We start from the raw sequence: 21,909 nt of genomic DNA, 5'->3' as shown, positions 1-21,909 counted from the left end.
TGGGTGATATTGGGTATTATGTCCTGGGTGATATTGAGGTTTATATCCTATGTGATATGGGAGTTGATGTCCTGGGTGATATTGGGTATTATGTCCTGCGTGATATTGGGGTTTATATCCTGGATGTGATTGGGGTTTATGTCCTGGATGATAATAGGATTTATATTCTGGACGATATTGAGGTTTATATCTTGGGTGATATTGGTGTTTACATCCTGGGTGTTTAACAGGTTATATCCTGGATGATATAGGGGTTTATATCCTGGGTGATATTGGGAATTATTTCCTGGATGACATTGGAGTTTATATCCTGAATAATATTGGGATTTATATCCTGGATAATATTGGGATTTATATCCTGGATGGCTTTTGGGTTTATATCCTGGATGATGTTGGTGATTTTATCTTGGGTGACTTTGGGGTTCATATCCCAAGTGATATTGAGGTTTTATAATCCTTGGTGATATTTGGGTTTATACCTTGGATGCTCTTGGGGTTTATATACTGGATGACACTGGGGTTTATATCCTTGGTGATATTGGGGTTTGTATCCGAGATGATATTGCGAATTATATCCTGGGTGATATTGGGATTTATATCCCAGATGATATTGGGAATTATATACTGGATGATGATATTGTGGGTGATATTAGGGTTTATATCCTGGATGATGTTGGGAATTATATACTGGGTGATATTGGGATTTATATCCTGGGTGATATTGGGAATTTTCTCCTGGATGATATTGGTCTTTATCTCCTGGATGATATTTGGAATTATATGCCGGATGATACTGGAGGAATATCCTGGATGATATTGGGGATTACATCCAAGATGATATTGGTATTTTCATCCTGGTGATTTTGGGGTTTTTATCTCCTGGATGACATTCGGATTTATATCCTGGATGACATTGGGCTATTTATCCTGGGTGATGTTGGGGTTTCTGTCATGGATGATATTGGAAATTATATCCTGGATGATATTGGGATTTATATCTGAATGATTTTTTTTTGATCCTGGATGACATTGGGGTCTATCTCCTGGGTGAAATTGGGTTTTATATCCTGGGTGAAATTGAGATTTATATCCTGGATGACATTGGGATTTATGGCCTGAATGATATTTCCATTTATATCCTGTGTGATATTGGGGTTTATTGCCTGGGTGATATTAGGGTTGAGAGAATATTTAATAATTAGGGAATAGCTCTAAATAGCTGGCTTAGTAACTAAGGTAAGAGAGGTCTACAGTTTATTTTCATATATAGTAAGTCGTGGTTTTTAGGGAGTTCTGTGGTAACGAGGACCAGGGAAGAAGGGCCCTCGAGTAATAGATATTATTTGATATTAAGCATTTTCCAAAAGGTTTAATTTAAAGGGTTAAGTCATGGCAGGAGAGCTCAAAGCTGTGGTGTGCTCCTCACGCTCTATGTGGGAAGCCAGGAACAATTCTAGCGCCCGGGACCAGCATGTGTGCAGGAAATGTCTCCAGCTGCAGCTCCTGGAAGCCTGGGTTTCAGAGCTGAAGCAGCAGCTGGGGACACTGTGGAGCATCCGCGATGCAGAGAGTATCGTGGATAGCACGGATAGAGAGGTGGTCACACCGCAGGCTCAGACTGCACAGGCAGGAAGGGAATGGGTGACCACCAGGCAGAGCAAGAGGACTCGGCAGGCAGTTCAGGAATCTCCTGTGGCTGTTCCCCTGCAAAACAGATATACTGCTTTGGATACTGTTGGGGGGAATGGCCTCTCAGGGGAAAGCAGCAACAGCCCAATTCGTTGCACCACGGTTGGCTCTGCTGCACAGGGGAGGAGTAAAAATTGTGGGAATGCAATAGTTATAGGAGATTCAATTGTAAGGGGAATAGATAGGTGTTTCTGTGGCCGCAAATGAGACTCCAGGACGGTATGTTGCCTCCCTGGTGCTAGGGTCAAGGATGTCTCAGAGCGGTTACAGGACATTCTGAATGGGGAGGGTGAACAGCCAGTGGTCATGGTACACATTGGTACAAACGACGTAGGTAAAAAAGGGATGAGGTCCTAAAAGCAGAATATAGGGAGTTAGGAAGTAAGTTGAAAAGTAGGACCTCAAAGGTAGCGATCTCAGGATTACTACCAGTGCCACGTGCTAGTCAGAGTAGAAATAGCAGGATATATCGGATGAATACATGGTTGAAGAGATGGTGTGAGGGGGAGGGATTTAGATTCCTGGGACATTGGGACTGGTTCTGGGGGAGGTGGGACCAGTACAAACTGGACGGGTTACACCTGGGCAGGACCGGGACTGATGTCCTCGGGGGAGTATTTGCTAGAGTGGTTGGGGAGGGTTCAAACTAAAATGGCAGGGGGATGGGAACCTTTGCAAGGAGTCAGAGGAGGGGGGGATCAAAGACAAGAACAAAAGGCAATAAGGGGAATAAGAAAAGTAATAGGCAGAGAAATCAAGGGCCAGAATCAAACAGGGCCACAGTGAAAAATAGTGGGAAGGGGACAAGTAGTGTTAAAAAGACTTTGTGCTTTAACGCGCAGAGCATTCGCAATAAAGTGGATGAATTAATCATGCAAATAGATGTAAATGGGTATGATATAGTCGGAATTATGGAGACATGACTGCAGGGTGACCAGGGATGGGAAAATAACATCCATGGGTATTCAGTATTTAGGAGGGACAGACAAAAAGCAAAATGTGGTGGAGTTGCATTGCTGGTTAAAGAGGAAATTAACACAATAGTAAGGAAGGAAATTAGCTCTGATAATGTCGACTCTGTATGGGTAAAGCTGAGAAACATTAACGGGCAAAAATGGTTAGTGGGGTTGTATATAAACCCCTAAACTGTAGTGGTGATGTTGGGAATGGCATTAAATAGGAAATTAGAGATGCATGCGGTAAAGGAACATCTGTAATTATGCGTGACTTTAATCTGCATATAGATTGGGCAAATCAAATTAGTCACAATACCGTAGAGGAGGAATTCTTGGAGTGTATACGGAATGGTTTTCTGGACCAATACTTTGAGGAACCAACTAGAGAACAGACCATACTAGACTGGGTATTGCGTAATGAGAGAGGAATAATTGACAATCTAGTTGTGCAGGACCCCTTGGGGATGAGTGACCACAATATCATAGAATTCTTTATCAAGATGGAGAGTGACGTAGTTGATTCTGAGACAAGGGTCCTGAATCTTAATAAAGGAAACTACAAAAGTATGAGGCGCGAGTTGGCTATGCTGGATTGGGAAACGTTACTTAAAGGAATGACGGAGGAAAGGCAATGGCAAACATTCTAAGAACGCATGGATGAACTGCAGCAATTGTTTACTCCTGTTTGGTGCAAAAGTAAAACGGGAAAGGTAGCCAAACCATGGCTTACAAGGGAAATTAGAGATAGCAATGGATCCAAGGAAGAGGCATACAAATATGCCAGAAAAAAACAACAGACCTGAGGATTGGGAGCAGTTTAGAATTCAGCAAAGGAGGACCAAGGGATTGATTAAGAAGGGGAAAATAGAGTACGAGAGCAAGCTTGCGGGGAACATAAAAACTGACTGCAAAAGTTTCTATAGGTATGTGAAGAGAAAAAGATTGGTGAAGACAAATGTAGGTCCCTTACAGTCAGAAACAGGGGAATTTATTATGGGGAACAAAGAAATGGCTGACCAACTAAATGCATACTTTGGTTCTGTCTTCACAAGGGAGGACACAAATAACATACCAGAAATGTTGGGGAACACAGGGTTTAGTGAGAGGGAGGAACTGAAGGAAATCAATATTAGTAGATAAATGGTGTTGGGGAAATTGATGGGATTGAAGGCTGATAAATCTCCAGGGCCTGATTATCCACATCCCAGAGTACTTAAGGAAGTGGCCCTAGAAATAGTGGATGCATTGGTGGTCATCTTCCAAGGTTCTATAGACTCTGGAACAGTTCCTACAGATTGGAGGGTAGCTAATGTAACCCCACTATTTAAAAAGGGAGGTAGAGAGAAAACAGGGAATTATAGACCAGTCAGCCGGACGTCGGTAGTGGGGACGTAGTTATCAAGATTTTGTAGCAGAAAAGGTCGAGAACAGTGGTAGAATCGGGCAGAGTCAGCATGGATTTACGAAAGGGAAATCATGCTTGACAAATCTACGAGAATTCTACAAGGATGTGTAACTAGTAGAGTTGATGAGGGGGAGCCAGTGGATGTGGTTTATTTGGACTTTCAGAAGGCTTTCGACAAAGTCCCACATAAGAGATTAGTGTGTAAAATTAAAGCACATGGGATTGGGGGTAGTGTATTGCGACGGATAGAAAATTGGTTGACAGACAGGAAACAAAGAGTAGGAATAAATGGGTCTTTTTCCGAATGGCAGGCAGTCACTCGAGGGTACCACAGGGATCGGTGCTAGGACCCCAGCTATTCACAATATATATTAATGATTTAGATGAGGGAACTAAATGTAATATCTCCAAATTTGCAGATGACACAAAACTGGGTGGGAGGGTGAGTTGTGAGGAGGATGCAGAGAGGCTTCAGGGTGATTTGGACAAGTTAAGTGAGTGGACTAATGCATGGAAGATGCAGTATAATGTGGATACATGTGAGATTATCCACTTTGGTAGCAAAATCTGCAAGGCAGATTATTATCTAAATGGCTATAAACTGAGAGAGGGGAATATGCAGCGAGACCTGGGTGTTCTCGTACACCAGTCGCAGAAGGTAAGCATGCAGGTGCAACAGGTGGTAAAAAAGGCAAATGGTATGTTGGCCTTCATAGTGAGAGGATTCGAGTACAGGAGCAGGGATGTCTTGCTGCAACTATACAGGACCTTGGTGAGGCCACACCTGGAATATTGTATGCAGTTTTGGTCTACTTATCTGAGGAAGGATATTCCTGCTATAGAGGGAGTGCAGCGAAGGTTTACTAGACTGATTCCTGGGATGGCGGGACTGATGTATTAGGAGAGATTGAGTCGGTTAGGATTATATTCGCTGGAGTTCAGAAGAGTGCGGCGGATCTCACAGAAACCTATAAAATTCTAACAGGGTAGATGCAGGAAGGATGTTCCAGATGGGGGGGAATCCAGAACCAGGGGTCATAGTCTGAGGATACGGGGTAAACCTTTCTGGACTGAGATGAGGAGAAATTACTTCACCCAGAGATTGCTGAGCCTTTGGAATTTGCTACCACAGAAAGCATTTGAGGCCAAAACATTGTATGTTTTCAAGAAGGACTTAGATATAGTCCTTGGGTCTAAAGGGATCAAAGGATATGGGGAAAAAGCGGGAACAGGTTACTGAGTTGGATGATCAGCCATGATCATAATGAATGGCGGAGCAGGCTCGGAGGGCTGAATGGCCTCCTCCTTCTCCTATTTGCTATGTTTCTATATCCTGGATGATATTGGGAATTATATCCTGGATGATATTGGGGTTTATATCCTGGATGACATTGGGGCTTATATCCTGGTTGATATTGAAATATTTATACTAGATGAGATTGCACTTTATATCCTGTGTGATATTGTGGTTGATATGTTGCATGATATTGGGAATTATATTCTGTGTGATATTGGGATTTATATCCTGGATGATACTGGGGATTATATCTTGGATTATATTGGGATTCATATCCTGGCAATAATGGGACATATATCCTGGATGATATTGGACTTCATATCCCGGGTGATATTGTGATTTATATCCTGTGAGATATCAGGATTTATATCCTGGATGATACTGGGGATTATATCCTGTGTGATATTGGCATTGATATCCTGGGTGACATTGGGGTTTATATCCCAGGCTATAATGGGATGATATCTTTGGTGATATTGGGGTTTGTGTCCTGGATGATATAAGGAATTATATCCTGGATGGTTTTGGGATTTATATCCTTGGTGATATTGAGGATTATATCCAAGATGATATTGGGCTTTATGTCCTGGATGATGTTGGTGCTTATAACATGGGTGATATTGGGGTTTTTATCTTGGGTGACTTTGGGATTTATATCCCATGGGATATTGGGGTTTTATATCCTTGGTGATAGCTGGGTTTATATCCTGTGTGAAATTGGGGTTTATATTCTGGATGACTTTGGGGTTTCTCTCCTGGATGATGTTGGGGTTTCTATCATGGATGATGTTGGGAATTATATCTTGGGTGATATTAGAATTTATATCCTGGGTGATATTGGGGTTTATATCTTTGCTGATATTATAGTTTATATCCTGGATGATATTGGGATTTATATCCTGGGTGATATTGCCACTTGTATCGTGTGTGGTATTGGGCTTTATCTCCTGGGTGATATTGGGATTTATATCCTACATGATAGCTCCATTTATATCCTGGGTGATATTGAAATATATATACTAGATGGTATTGCACTTTATATCCTGCATGATATTGTGGTTGATATGCTGTTTGATATTATGATTTATATCCTTTTTGATATTGGGATTTATATCCTTGATGATATTGGAATTTATATCCTGGATTATATTGGGGTTTATATCCTTGGTGGTACTGGGGATTATATCCTGAGCAATTATGGGAATATATCCTGCGTGTTATTGTGATTGATATGCTGTGTGATATTGAGGTTTATACCCCCGGCGATAATGGGATCATATCTTTGGTGATATTAAGGTTTAAATTCTGGATGAAATTGTTGTTAAATGCTGTCTGATATTAGATTCTGTTAGGTTTTTATTCTTGACTATATTAGGTTCCTTTCCTGGATGTTTATCCTAACTGATTTTTTTCAGGTTTTTATTCTGGATTATATTGGGATAACATCCTGGATGATCTGGTGTTACCTGGGATGATCATGTCACTGCGTCGATCGTATAGCGTCCCTAGTCGGAGAGATCTCCCAAGAGTTGGCATTTCAATGATGTCTTTGCCTCCTTCAGCCATTGCACCAGGTTTGTTTATGTCCTGGCCAGAAATGGTCTCTGATATGGAGAAGGACAGTGAATTAGATACAACTGATTTCTGACTAATTACTACATTAATACTGGAGCTAGGCCCGGCAAGGTGAGAGTGACTGCCCTTGACTAGATGTGGCATCAAAGGAACCCTAGCAAAATTGAAGTCAATGAGAATCAGAGAAAATTCTCCACTAGTTGGAGTCATACCTGGCACAAAGGAAGATAGTTATTGGAGGCCAATCATCTTAGCCCCAGGGTATCACTGCAGGAGTTCCTCAGGGTAGTGTCCGAGGCCCAACCATCTTCAGCTGCTTCCTCAATGACCTTCCCTCCATCATAAGGTCCGAAGTGGGGATGCAAGACCTAGACAACATTGAGGCTTGGGCTGATAAGTAGCAAGTAACATTTGCGCCACACAGGTCCAAGGCAATGACCATCTCCAGCTAGAGAGAATCTAACCATTTCCCCTCGACATTCAACAGCTTTAGCCTCGCTGAATCCCCCACCATCAACATCCTGGGGGGTTACCATTGACCAGAAACTCAACTGAACCAGCCATGTAAATAATGTGGCTATAAGAGCAGGTCAGAGGCTAGGAATTCTGCGATGAGTAACTCACCTCCTGACTCCCTAATGCCTGTCCACCATCTACAAGGCACAAGTCAAGAATGTGATGGAATACTCTCAACTTGGCTGGGTGGGAGCAGCTCCAACAACACTCAAGAAGCTCGACACCATCCAGGATAAAGCAGCCCACTTGATTGGCACCTCATTCACCACCTTAAACATTCACCCCCTCCACGACCAGTGCACAGTGGCAGCAATGTTTACCATCTTCAAGTTGTACTGCAGCAATGCACCAAGGCTCCTTTACCAACACCTTCCAAACCTTTCACCTCTACCGCCTAGAAGAACAAGGGCAGCAGGCGTAGGGGAATATCACCATCTTCAAGTTCACCTCCAAGCCACACACCATCCTGACTTCGAACTATATTGCCATACCTTCACTGTCACTGTGTCAAAATCCTGGAACACCCTTCCTAACAGCATTGTGGGTGTACTTACCCCATATAGACTGCAGCAGTTTAAGAAGGCAGCTCACCACCACCTTCTCAAGGGCAATTAGAGATGGGCAACAAATACCGGCCTCGTCAGCGATACCCACATCCCAAAGACAAATTGAAAAGACTCCAAACCATTCAGAATTAGAATAATCCCTTCCAACCAAACCAGATCAGGATCTACATTCCAAACCAATCAAGAACTGGATCTCCATTTTCAACCAATCGGGAGAGACAGACAGACAGACAGAGGTGTTGAAACATCTTTAAATTCCAGGTGCATCAGGGTATTTGTTCGGCGTATAAGTTAGCAAGTTAAATTTGACGAGTTTCCGAAGCGCACAAAGCAGAAGGAGAAAACACAGGAATCACCTGACTTATTGCATGATGATGACTCAAAACCAAGCAATTACAGCCTATAACTATCTGGAGTTTAGACGAATGAGGTATGATCATATTGAAACATACACAATTCTGAAGGGGTTTGACAGGGAAGACACTGAGGGGATGCTTCCACTGGCTGGGAATCAAGACCATGGGGGCAAAGTCTCAGGGTAAGGGCTCAATCATTTAGGACTGAGATGAGGATAAATTTCTTCACTCAGTGGGTTACTAATCTTTGGAATTATTTACCCCAGAGGGTGGTGGATGCTCCATTACTGAGTATATTCAAGATTGAGATTGATTATTGATCTCTCAGGAAATCAGCATATGGGGAGGGGCGGGAAAGAGTGGGGTTGAGCCATGATCATAGTGAATGGTTGAGCAGGCTTGAGAGGCAGAATGGTCTACTCCTGCTCCTATTTCTTATATTTCTATATTGTTAAAGAAGACATGTGCCCCGTGTCACAAGACAGAGGCAGAAAGAAACACAGAGAGATGCCAAGGCAGAGACAGACAGACAGACAGAGGGAGAGAGAGATAGACAGAGACAGTTGAGAGAGTTAATGACAGTTTGAGAACTGCACAGACTGATAGTGAAGACTTATCTCTGCTCGCTGAGACCTGTTGTAGTTGTTGCAGACACACCTGGTATTCTGGAAAATCAAATATCTCAACTCAGATTTGGACATCAAAACCCCCGAAGGACTCATTGGGATCACCAAGTTCTTCAAGGTAATAGTTTTGTACACACTCTCACACACACTCACACTCTCCCGGAAAGGAGAGGTTCCCTCTTTAAACATGCTCCCTCTATAAACATGCTGCCCAATGGAGGGACTCCCTCTATAAACAGGTTCCTTGACAGAGAGACTCCTTTTTATAGCTCTTACTATCTGTTGTTCACTTATTGCTGTTCTTTGTAGCTCTCCTATTTGCCAGGATCTGTGATTTTTTTTTGTATTCCATTTATTTTTATGTTGCCTCTTACCTCTTTAGTCATCTGTGGTTGTTTTCATTTTGGCAAGCAAAACTGCTGCTCTTCAGGATTAGAAACTAGTTCTGTATCACATTAAATTATTTGTTTTTGAAAAGCATCCAGTGATCTTCTATCTTTTTTACTGATTAACAGACTAGACCAGTTTACTGTGGACAGTCTCTGTCTCATCCCATTGAAGTCAGGCTTACCTAAATCTAGATTCTTGGTAGCCGTTCCATATTTCTCCTTTTCAAACACTACATTGAACTCGATAATATTATTCTTTTGCAGCACAGAATGAGGCCATGCAGCCCATCATGTCTGTGCCAGTTCTCTGCAAGAGCAACTCACCTAGTCCCACATCCCTGCCTTTTCCCCATAGCTCTGCAAATGTTTGCTCTTCAGATAATTATCAATTGTCTTTTGAAAGTCACAAATGAATCTGTCTCCATCACACTCTCAGGCACCACATTCCAGATCCTAACCACTCGCTGCATAAAAATGTTTTGCTCATGTCGCCAATCACCTTGAATCAATGTCCTCTGGTTCTTGGCCAATGCGGACAGTTTCTCTCTACTCTGTCCAGGCCCTTCATGATTTTGAACACCTCAAAATAATCTCCTCTCAACCTTCTCTAAGGAGAACAATCTATTTCCAAAACTAAAGTTCCTTACCCTTGGAACCATTCTCGAAAATCTTTTCTGCACCCTCTCTAATGCATTCACATACTTCCTAAAGTGTGGTGCCCAGAATTGTACACAATACTCCAGTTGGGGCCAAATCAGTGTTTCATACAGGTTTATCATAACTTCCTTGCCTTTGTAATCTATTTATAAATCCCAGGATACTGTATGCTTTATTAACCACTTTCTCAACCTGCAACAATTTGTGCACATATACTCCCAGGTGCCTCTGCTCCTGCACCCCTTTAGAATTGTACCCACTGATTTATATTACCTCTCCTCATTCTTCCTACCAACATGAATCACTTCACACTTCTCTGCATTAAATTGCATCTGCCACTTGTCCGCCCATTCCACCAAACTGTCTATGTCCTCTTGAAGTTCATCACTATCCTCCTCACAGTTCACAATATTTCCAAGTTTTGTGCCACTCGCACATTTTGAAATTGTGCCCTGCACACCAAAGTCTAGGTCATTAATACAGATCAAGAAAAGTAGGGGTCCTAATATTGACCCCAGGGGAACCCCCACTGTATCTCTTCCTCCAGTCCAAAGACAACCATTTACCACAAGTCTTTGTTTCCTGTCACTCAGCCAACTTCCTGTCCATGCTGCGACTGTCCCATTTATTCCATGATCTCTAACTTGCTGAGAAGCCTGTTATCTGACACTTTATCAACACCTTTTGGAAGTCCAAGTGCACCACATCGGCTGCATTACTCGCATCAATGCTCTACGTTATCTCATCAGAATTCTCAAGCAAGTTAGTTGTAAAAAAAATTTTGCCCTTAACAAATCCATGCTGGTTTCCAAGTGACTGTTAATTTTGTCCCTAATTATTTTTTCTAAAAGCTTTCCCACCACTGAGGTTAAATTGACTGGCCTGTAGTTGCTGGGCTTATCCTTACACCTTTTTTTGAACAAGGATGTAACATTTGCAAATCCCCAGTCCTCTAGCACCATCCCTGTACCTAAAGAGGATTGGAATATGGCCAGCATCTCCTCAATCTCCACTCTTACTTCCCTCAGTATCCTTGAATACATCTCATCTGGCCCTGATAATTTATCATCTTTACAGCCAACCTATCTAATACCGCTTCTTTACCAATTTTTAGCCCATCTAGTGTCTCAATTACTTCCTCTTTCACTACGACTTCGGCAGCATCTTCTTCCTTGGTACAAAGTATACAGATACAAAGTATACATTTAATACGTCAGTCATGCCCCCTGTCTCCACGCATAAATTCCCTTTTTGGTCCCACTTCTCTTTTTTACCACTGTGTCACTATTTAGGTGCCTATGGAAGACCTTTGGATTCCTCTTACGTTAGCCACGTGTCTCTTTTCATACTCTCTCTTCGCTCCTCTTCTTTGTTTTTTCAGTTCCCTTCAGTATCTCAGATATTCAGCTTGGTTCTCAATTATAATATCCATCAGACATCTGTCTTATGCACCCTTTTTCTGTTTCATCATACTTTTCATCTCTTTTGTCATCCAGGGAGTTCCGAACTTGTTTGCCCTACCTTTGCCCCTCGTGGAAATGTACCTTGACTGTACCCAAACTATCTCCACTTTAAAGGCAGCCCATTGTTCATTTACAATTTTCCCTGCCAACCTTTGTCTGCCAACAGAGGGAGTGCTGCCCCGCCGGAGGTCAGCACAGATGGAGCCCCCCCGTCCGGGAGCCTGTTCAAAGAGGAAGCCCCCCCACCAACCCCCCCATCAGGGAGCCTGTTCAAAGAGGGAGCCCACCCTCCCCATCAGGGAGCCTGTTCAAAGAGGGAGACCCCCCCCCACCGTCCGGGAGCCTGTTCAAAGAGGGAGCCCCCCCCCCCCACCATCAGGGAGCCTGTTCAAAGAGGGAGCCACCCCCCCCCCAAATCAGAGAGCCTGTTCAAAGAGGGAGCCCCCCCCCCCACCCCCAATCAGGGAGCCTGTTCAAAGAGGGAGCCACCCCCCTCTGTCAGGGAGCCTGTTTCACAGAATCACCGTAGCACAGAACAGTTACAGCACAGAAGGCGGCCATTTAGTCCCAAATGTTCATGGCAGCTCTCTACGAGAGCAACTCACCTAGTCCCACTCCCGCTCTTCTTCTCCAAATTTTTTTCTCTTCAGATAATTATTGAATCTACTTTTGAAGACCTTGATTGGACCTGCATTCCAGATCCTAATCACTTGCTGGGTTATACCGTTTGTCCCCATATCACCACTGCTTCTTTTCCCAGTCACCTTGAATCAATGTCCACTGGTTCTCAATCCTTCAACCAGTGGGAGTTTCTCCCTACCTACTCTGTCCAGGCCCCTCATGATGTTGAACACCTCTATCAAATCTCCTCTTAATCTTCTTTTCTCTAAATAGAACAGCCCCAGCTTCTCCAATCTCTCCTTATCCATAGAACCTTTTCTAATGCCTTCATAGCCTTCCAAAAGGATGATGCCCATAACTGGACATAATACTCCAGTTGAGGCTGAACCAGTGTTTTATTAAGGTTGACTATAACTTCCTTGCTTTTGTACTCTATGCTTCTATTTATAAAGCCTAGGATCCTGTATTCCTTATTAACCACTCTCAACCTACGGTCAGAGTCATTAATGGCATAGAAGGAGGCCATACAGCCCCTCAGGTCCATACCTACCCTATCACCTTCAACAATCTGTGTACATATACCCCCAGGTGCCTCTGCTGCTGCACCTCCTTTAGAATTGAATCCCCTTTATTTTATATTGCTGTTCCTCACTTCTCATACCAAAACAAATCACTCTCACATCTCTGCATTAAATTGCATCTGCCACTTGTCTGCTCATTTCACCAGACTGTCTATGTCCTCTTGAAGTTTATCACTATCCTCCTCACAGTTCACAAGACTACCAGGTTTTGTGTCATCTGCACATTTTCAAATTGTGTTCTGTTCACCAAAGTTGAGGTCATTAATGTAGATCAAGGAAAGCAGAGGTCACCACACAGACCCCTGGGGTACCCCACTATATAACTTCCTCCAGTCCGAAAAACAACCATTCATAACTACTACCTGTTTCCTGTCACTCAGCCAATTATGTATCCATGCTGTTACTGTCCCTTTTATACCGTGGGCTCTAACTTTACTGACAAGTCTAATATGTGGTACTTTATCAAAAGCCTTTTGGAAGTCCATATACACTACATCAACCTCATTTCCCTGATCAACCCTTTCTGATACCTCATCAAAAACTCAAGCAAGTTAGTTAAAAACAATTTGTCCCAAATTATGGTTTCTAAAAGCTTTCCTACCAAGGTTAAACTGACTGGCCTGTAGTTGTACAAGTATGTAACATCTGTAATTTCCCAGTCCTCTGACACCACCCCTGTATCTAAGGAGGACTGGAAGATTATGGCCAGTGTCTCCTCAATTTCTAGCCTTACTTCTCTCAGTATCCTCAGTACATCTCATCCGGTACTGGTGACATATCAACACAAGTACAGCCAGCTTATCTAATACCTACTCTTTGTCCATTTTTAGCCCATCCAGAGTCTCAACTACCACCTCTTTCACAATGACTTGGGCAGCATCTTCTTTCTTGGTAAAGACAGATGCTAAATATGCAATTAGCACTTCAGCCATACCCTCTGCCTTCATGCGTAGGTCCCTTTTAGGTCCCTAATCGGTCCCCTCCTCCTTTTACCAATCTTTTAGTATTTATATGCCTGCAGAATACTATTGGATTCCCTTTTGTCTTAGCTTCCAGTCCCTTCTCATACTCTCTCTTTACTTCTCAGTTTTTTTTTTCACTTCCCCTCTGGACCTTCTATATTCAGCCTGGTTCTCAACTGTATTGCCCACCTGACACCTGTCATTTGCACGATTTTTCTGCTTCATCTTATTTTCTACCTCTTTTGTCATCCAGGGAGCTCTGGATTTGTTTGCCCTACCTTTCTCCCTCATGGGAATATATCTTGACAGTACCCAAACTATCTCATCTTTAAAGGCAGCCATTCTTCAGTTACAGTTTTGCCTGCCAATGTGTGATTCCAGTTTATAAGGCCATAAGAACTAGGAGCAGGAGCAGGCAATTCAGCCCCTCGAGCCTGCTCCACCATTCAATACGATCATGGCTGATCTCATCTTGGCCTCAGCTCCACTTTCCTGCCCGTTCTCCATAACCCATCAACCCATTACTAATTGAAAATGTGTCTATCTCCTCCTTAAATTCATTAAATGTCCTGGCATCCACCGCACTCTGAGCTTGCCTGAGCATACCGCAGTTTGCCTGAGCCAGATCTGTTCTCACCACATTGAAGTTGGCCTTCCCCTAATAAATTATTTTTACTTTGAATTTCTCCTTTTCCTTAATCAGCCTTATCTTTATGATACTATGATCACTGTCCCCTAAATGTTCCCCGACAAGGAATAAAGGCTAAAGCTTATTTCTTACAAAACAAGCTGTTCATTGCTTTTTCACAGTTGCAAAACTAACTTTTAAATAATAAAACCCCACTCTTCTTCCTCCCCGCCTGTGCTGCTGAGCCACCCGTGGTGCCTCAGACTTTGCTCTGGCTGCACTCCCCCAAGGAACCATCGCTGTCACCAGTATCCAAAACGGAAAACGATTAGCAAGCAAGATAAACTCAGGGAACTCCTGCACTGCCTGTCTGGCAGTCACCTATTCCCACTCAGCCTGCATTTTCCTAACCTGCAGTGTGACCACCTCCCTAAACGTGCTATCCACATAGTTCTCTGTCTTGCGGATGCTAAACCTGGAACTTGGGCTTCTGCAGCCGGTGAAACTTCCTGCAGATGTGTTAGTGACTTCCCACATACCGCAGGAAGTACATTCCACTTGACCAAGCTGACCTGCTTTGAAATTGGGTGACAGATTTAATTGGCCACTGATTTCTCATTGTACTTCCTGTTCAACTGTTCACATCTAGTCAGACAGATATCTGAATAGTAACTGAGCAGCGGGGTGACTACTTGAGGCAATACTGAATATTACCCTTTGGAGGGTTGAAGAACTTTGAGGGAGGGAGGCAGGGCGGTGGGGGGGAACCAAGACACCGAATCTGCTATTGGGATATGATTCTGGGCCTTGCTGGTACAGTTGTGGTTTGCACTCTGAGTGTCACTGATATGCTCGATGTGGGGGTTTTATTCGAAGTGTGGAGGAAACAGTCTCTTCTCGGAAGAAGCTGGACAGCAGCCAGTGAACAGGCTCTGCACTGTGATTGGGGACGTGGAACAGAATTGTGCTGTCCTCACTGGGCAGGATTCAGACCCTGATACACAGCTAATAAAGGAAAGGATTCCATCTGCCTTCTTAACCATCTTATCAATCTGTCCTGCTACCTTCAGGGATCTGTGGACATTCACTCCAAGGTCCCTCACTTCCTCTTCAGGGTGTTTAAAAAAAAATTCATTCATGGGATGTGGGCATCGCTGGCAATGCCAGCATTTATTGCCCATCTTTAATTGCCCTTGACAAGGTGAGCTGCCTTCTTGAACCGCTGCAGTCCATGTGGTGTAGGTACACCCACAATGCTGTTAGGAAGGGAGTTCCAGGATTTTGACCCAGTGACAGTGAAGGAATGGTGATATAGTTCCAAGTCAGGATGCTGTGTGGCTTGGAAAGGAACTTGCAGGTGGTGGCATTCCCATGCATCTGCTGCCCTTGTCCTTCTCGGTGGTAGAGGTCGCGAGTTTGGAAGGTACTGTCTAAGGAGCCTTGGTGCGTTGCTGCAGTGCATCTTGCAGATGGTACACACACTGTTGTCACTGTGCGTCCGTGATGGAGGGAGTGAATGTTTGTAGATGGGGTGTCAATCAAGTGGGCTGCTTTGTCCCAGATGCTGTCGAGCTTCTTGAGTGTTGTTGGAGCTGCACCCATCCAGTCAATTGGAGAGTATTCCATCACACTCCTGAATTGTGCCTTGTAGATGGTGGACAGGCTTTGGGGAGGTGAGTTATTTGCCACACAATTCATAGCTTCTGACCTGCTCTTGTAGCCACAGTATTTATATTAGAACTAGAATTAGAATTAGAACATTACAGCGCAGTACAGGCCCTTCGGCCCTCGATGCGCCGACCTGTGAAACCATCTGACTTACACTATTCCATTTTCATCCATATGTCTATCCAATTACCACTTAAATGCCCTTAAAGTTGGCGAGTCTACTACTGTTGCAGGCAGGGCGTTCCACGCCCCTACTACTCTCTGAGTAAAGAAACTACCTCTGACATCTGTCCTATATCTATCACCCCTCAACTTAAAGCTATGTCCCCTCGTGTTTGCCATCACCATCTGAGGAAAAAGACTCTCACTATCCACCCTATCTAACCCTCTGATTATCTTATATGTCTCTATTAAGTCACCTCTCCTCCTCCTTCTCTCCAACGAAACCAACCTCAAGTCCCTCAGCCTTTCCTCGTAAGACCTTCCCTCCATACCAGACAACATCCTAGTAAATCTCCTCTGCACCCTTTCCAAAGCTTCCACATCCTTCCTATAATGCGGTGACCAGAACTGCACGCAATACTCCAGGTGCGGTCTCACCAGAGTTTTGTACAGCTGCATCATGACCTCGTGGCTCCGAAACTCGATCCCCCTACTAATAAAAGCTAACACACCATATGCCTTCTTAACAGCCCGATTAACCTGGGGAGCAACCTTCAGGGATTTATGTACCTGGACACCAAGATCTCTCTGTTCATCTACACTACCAAGAATCTTCCCATTAGCCCAGTACTCTGCATTCCAGTTACTCCTTCCAAAGTGCATCACCTCGCACTTTTCCGCATTAAACTCCATTTGCCATCTCTCAGCCCAGCTCTGCAGCCTATCTATGTCCTTCTGTACCCTACAACATCCTTCGGCACTATCCACAACTCCACCGACCTTAGTGTCATCCGCAAATTTACTAACCCACCCTTCTACACCCTCTTCCAGGTCATTTATAAAAATGACAAACAGCAGTGGCCCCAAAACAGATCCTTGCGGTACACCACTAGTAACTAAACTCCAGGATAAACATTTGCCATCAACCACCACCCTCTGTCTTCTTTCAGCTAGCCAATTTCTGATCCAAAGCTCTAAATCACCTTCAACCCCATACTTCCGTATTTTCTGCAATAGCCTACCGTGGGGAACCTTATCAAACGCCTTACTGAAATCCTTATCCACCACATCCACTGCTTTACCCTCATCCACCTGTTTGGTCACCTTCTCGAAAAACTCAGTAAGGTTTGTGAGGCACGACCTACCCGTCACAAAACCTGTCACATCTCATCGGAGAGACTACTACTTTGGGTCCCATCCCCCTGCAAGACTAGTTTAAACCCTCCTGAGCAGTACCAGCAAACCTCCCCGCAAGGATATTGGTCCCCTTCCAGTTCAGATGCAACCCGTCCCTCTTGTGCAGGTCACCTCTGCACCAGTAAAGATCCCAATGGTCCAAGTAGTTGAAGCCATCCCACCTGCACCAGCTCTTCAGCCACGCATTCATTTGCCTTATCCTGCTATTCCTACCCTCACTAGCACGTGGCACAGGGAGTAATCCTGAGATTACAACCCTAGAGGTCCTGCTTTTTAATCTTCTGCCTAACTCCGATATTCACTTTGCAGGACCTCATCTCTCTTCCTGCCTATGTCGTTAGTACCAATATGGACCATGACCTCTGGCTGCTCACCCTCCCCTTTCAGAATGCCCTGTGCCCACTCAGAGACATTCTTGACCCTGGAACCAGGAAGACAACACACCATCCTGGATTGTCGCTCCTGGCCACAGAAACGCATATCTGTGCCCCTGACTATTGAGTCTCCTATCACTACCGCTCGCCTACACTTTGACCTTCCCTGCTGTACAACAGAGCCAGTCGTGGTGCCATTGACCTGGTTGCTGCTGCTGCTTTCCCGTGAGAGACCATTCCCCCCCAACAGTATCCAAAACAGCAAACTTGTTATTGAGGGGACTAGCCACAGGGGACTCCTGCACTACCTGCCTGCCCCTCCTGGTGGTCACCCATCTATCTGGCTGAACCTGCAGTGTGACCACCTCCCTGAAACTCTCTGATACTTTCTGACTCCTGTATGCTCCTCAGTGAGTCCAACTGCTGCTCCAACCGATCTGAAAGGAGCCACAGCTGGACACACTTCCTACAAACATAGTCGTCAGGGACATTTGACTTCTCCCTGATCTCCCACATTTCACAGGAGGAGCATATTACCCCACCGACTGCCATTTCCACCCGTCGCTTTACTTCTGGCTTAAAAGACAGAAATTGGGAATGAAAAAACCAAGCCTTACCTGGTCAATACTCACCCTCGTCACTGAAGCCTGACATACGCCAAAGCCCACACTTTGACCAGCAGCACTGCGACCTTGCAGCCCCTCCCAAAGATGGCCACTCTCGGATCTTTAATCGCGCTTTCGGATTTTACCTCAGGGAAGAAGCCGTTGTCGATGTGAGTCGCTGACGCCAGGAATCTCCAACTCGGGGATCCGCCGATCCCGGGCCCTTCATTTGTGGCTACTCCAGTTTAGTTTCTGGTCAATGGTAACCCCCAGGATGTTGATAGTGGGGGATTCAGTCAAGGAGTGGTGGTTAGATTCTCTCTTGTTGGAGGTGGTCATTGCCTGGCACTTGTGTGGCGCGAATGTTACTTGCCACCTATCAGCCCAAGCCTGGATATTGTCCAGGTCTTGCTGCATTTCTACACAGACTGCTTCAGTATCTGAGGAGTTGCGAATGGTGCTGAACATTGTGCAATCATCAGCGAACATCCCCACTTCTGACCTTATGATTGAAGGGAGGTCATTGATGAAGCAGCTGAAGATGGTTGGGCCTAGGACACTACTTTGGAGAAACTCCTGCAGTGGTCTTCTGAGACTGAGATTATGGACCTCCAACAGCCACAACAATCTTCCTTTGTGCTGGGTACAGTTCCAACCAGTGGAGAGTTTCGCCAGATTCCCACTGACTTCCGTTTTGCTCAGTCTCCTTGATGCCATATTTGGTAAAATGCTGTCTTGATTTCAAAGGCAGTCACTCACTTCTCTTCTTGAGTTCAGCCCTTCTGTCCATGTTTGAACCAAGGCTGGAGTAAGGTTAGGAGTTCACAGTCACTGGCAGAACACAAACTGAGTGTCACTGAGCAGATTATTGCTAAGCGACTGCCGCTTGATAGCACTATCGATGACACCTTCCATCACTTTACTGATGATCGAGAGTAGACTGATGAGGCCGTAATTGGCCAGGTTGCACTTGTCCTGCTTTGTGTGTACAGGGCAATTTTCCATATTGCAGGGTAGATGCCAGTGTTGCAGCTGTACTGGAACAGCTTGGTTAGGGGCGTGGAAACTTCTGGAGCACAGGTCTTCAGTACTATTGCTGGAATATTGTCAGGGCCCATAGTCCACAGGGCAAAGTGTAAAGTCAGCAGTTTGAACAGTATTTCAGGGCAATGAAAACCCTGAAAGAACTTCTTCCACCACAGTCCAATGCCCAGCCTTTCCAACATTCACCCAACAACCCTGTTCCAACACCCAGTATTAAACCACTGGTTAAAAAAAAACTATACACAGAAATATACCGTACATTCACAAATAAAGATGACACCCAAAATATACAGTGCATTCAGTAAAAAAAAAACACACAACTAAACCATACCTGTAGCTGCAAATTATAGGATGTGATAAGCACACCCAGTGAAAAACCAAACCCTCCGCAAGACTTCCACTTTCAGTCTGTGAGCTGTGTCCTGTACCGATACTGTGTCACTCAGTCTGTGAGCTGTGTCCTGTACCGATACTGTGTCACTCAGTCTGTGAGCTGTGTCCTGTACCGATACTGTGTCTCTCAGTCTGTGAGCTGTGTCCTGTACTGATACTGTGTCACTCAGTCTGTGAGCTGTGTCCTGTACCGATACTGTGTCTCTCAGTCTGTGAGCTGTGCCTGTACTGATACTGTGTCTCAGTCTGTGAGCTGTGTCCTGTACTGATGCTGTGCCTCTCAGTCTGTGAGCTGTGTCCTGTACTGATGCTGTGTCTCTCAGTCTGTGAGCTGTGCCCTGTACTGATACTGTGTCTCTCAGTCTGTGAGCTGTGTCCTGTACTGATACTGTGTCTCTCAGTCTGTGAGCTGTGCCCTGTACTGATACTGTGTCTCTCAGTCTGTGAGCTGTGTCCTGTACCGATACTGTGTCACTCAGTCTGTGAGCTGTGTCCTGTACCGATACTGTGTCTCTCAGTCTGTGAGCTGTGCCCTGCACCGATACTGTGTCTCTCAGTCTGTGAGCTGTGCCTGTACTGATACTGTGTCTCAGTCTGTGAGCTGTGTCCTGCACCGATACTGTGTCTCTCAGTCTGTGAGCTGTGTCCTGTACCGATACTGTGTCACTCAGTCTGTGAGCTGTGTCCTGTACCGATACTGTGTCACTCAGTCTGTGAGCTGTGTCCTGTACCGATACTGTGTCTCTCAGTCTGTGAGCTGTGTCCTGTACCGATACTGTGTCTCTCAGTCTGTGAGCTGTGTCCTGTACCGATACTGTGTCACTCAGTCTGTGAGCTGTGTCCTGTACCGATACTGTGTCACTCAGTCTGTGAGCTGTGTCCTGTACCGATACTGTGTCTCTCAGTCTGTGAGCTGTGCCCTGCACCGATGATATTAAACCCTGTTGCCAATTATTCAGACTGCTCCAGACTGATTGGACGTTAACATAGCATCAAACCAATCAGAATTAAAACAGACTGTGAATCATCAGGCTCCGGGCGGAATAGTCTCAGACAGTTTGAGTCAGAAATGAAGACAAGAAATGCTGGAACCACTCTGCAGGTCTGGCAGCATCTGTGGAAAGAGAAGCAGAGTTAACATTTCGGCTTTTTTTCAATTTGAGTCAGGGATAGGAACAAATATCGTGAACTATCCAATCAAAGAAATATTGCTAGTTTCATCACCAGTTGCTCGGACGGATAAAAATTTGACACAGAAAGTAACAGAGGGAAGTACATGAGGAATGCAGCCCCTCAGGTCTGCTCCACTATTAGCAACATCGAGACGAAATTGGCTGAGTGACAGGAAACAAAGAGTAGTGGTTATTGGAAGTCTTTCTGGCTGGAGGAAGGTTTGTAGTGGAGTTCCCCAGGGATTAGTGTTGGGACCCTTGCTTTTCCTGATCTGCATTAATGACCTCGACCTTGGAGTACAGGGCACCATTTCAAAGTTTGCTGATGATACAAAACTTGGAAGCATTGTGAACTGTGAGGATAGTGTAAGGATATAGACAAGTTGGTGGAATGGGCAGACAAGTGGTAGATGAAGTTCATTGCAGAGAAATGTGTGGTGATTCATTTTGGAAGGAAGAACATGGAGAGACAAGATAGAACAAAAGGGTACAACTCTAAAGGAGCAGAAGGACCTAAGTGTATATGTGCATAAGTCATTGAAGGTGTCAGGACAGGTTGAGAGAGTAGTTCATAAAGCATACAGTATCCTGGGCTTTATTAATAGGGGCATAGAGTACAAGAGCAAGGAAGTAATGTTGAACTTGTATATGACAATAGTTCATCCTCAGCTGGAGTATTGTGTCCAATTATGGGTCCCGCACTTGAGGAAAGGTGTGAGGACATTGGAGAAAGTACAGACAAGATTCACAAGAATGGTTCTAGGGATGGGGAATTTCAGTTATGCAGACAGATTGGAGAAGTTATTATGCATTATGGATGGCCTTTCTGCCAACAGAGGGAGTGCTGCCCCGCCAGAGGTCAGCACAGATGGAGCCCCCCCATCTGGGAGCTTGTTCAAAGAGGAAGCCCCCTCCCCCACCAGTGAAGACAGCAGGATTGGAGATCAGAGTATCACCAGCTGTACTTTTCAGTTTCATCCAGACTGTGATCAATTTCATTGATAAAA

The 21,909-nt window shown here is 44.6% G+C and overlaps 1 protein-coding gene across 1 annotated transcript in view; it reads right to left on the bottom strand.

Annotated features, from left to right (window-relative positions):
• Positions 1-20,658, bottom strand: part of LOC137345805 (neoverrucotoxin subunit beta-like) — a 108,585-nt gene extending 87,927 nt beyond the window's left edge. Inside the window, exons 1-2 of the mRNA XM_068009054.1 lie at positions 19,669-20,658; positions 6,814-6,951 (exon numbers count right to left, since the gene is read on the bottom strand). Coding sequence (XP_067865155.1) covers positions 6,814-6,913 — 100 coding nt within the window. The 5' untranslated portion in view covers positions 6,914-6,951; positions 19,669-20,658. The remainder of the gene's footprint in view (positions 1-6,813; positions 6,952-19,668) is intronic.
• Positions 20,659-21,909: the final 1,251 nt, after the last annotated feature.

The sequence above is a fragment of the Heterodontus francisci genome, chromosome 29, assembly GCF_036365525.1.
Source record: "Heterodontus francisci isolate sHetFra1 chromosome 29, sHetFra1.hap1, whole genome shotgun sequence".
NCBI classification, from domain to species: domain Eukaryota; kingdom Metazoa; phylum Chordata; class Chondrichthyes; order Heterodontiformes; family Heterodontidae; genus Heterodontus; species Heterodontus francisci.
Note: the sequence above shows the minus strand (reverse complement) of the source record. Positions and strands in the feature narration are given on the sequence as shown.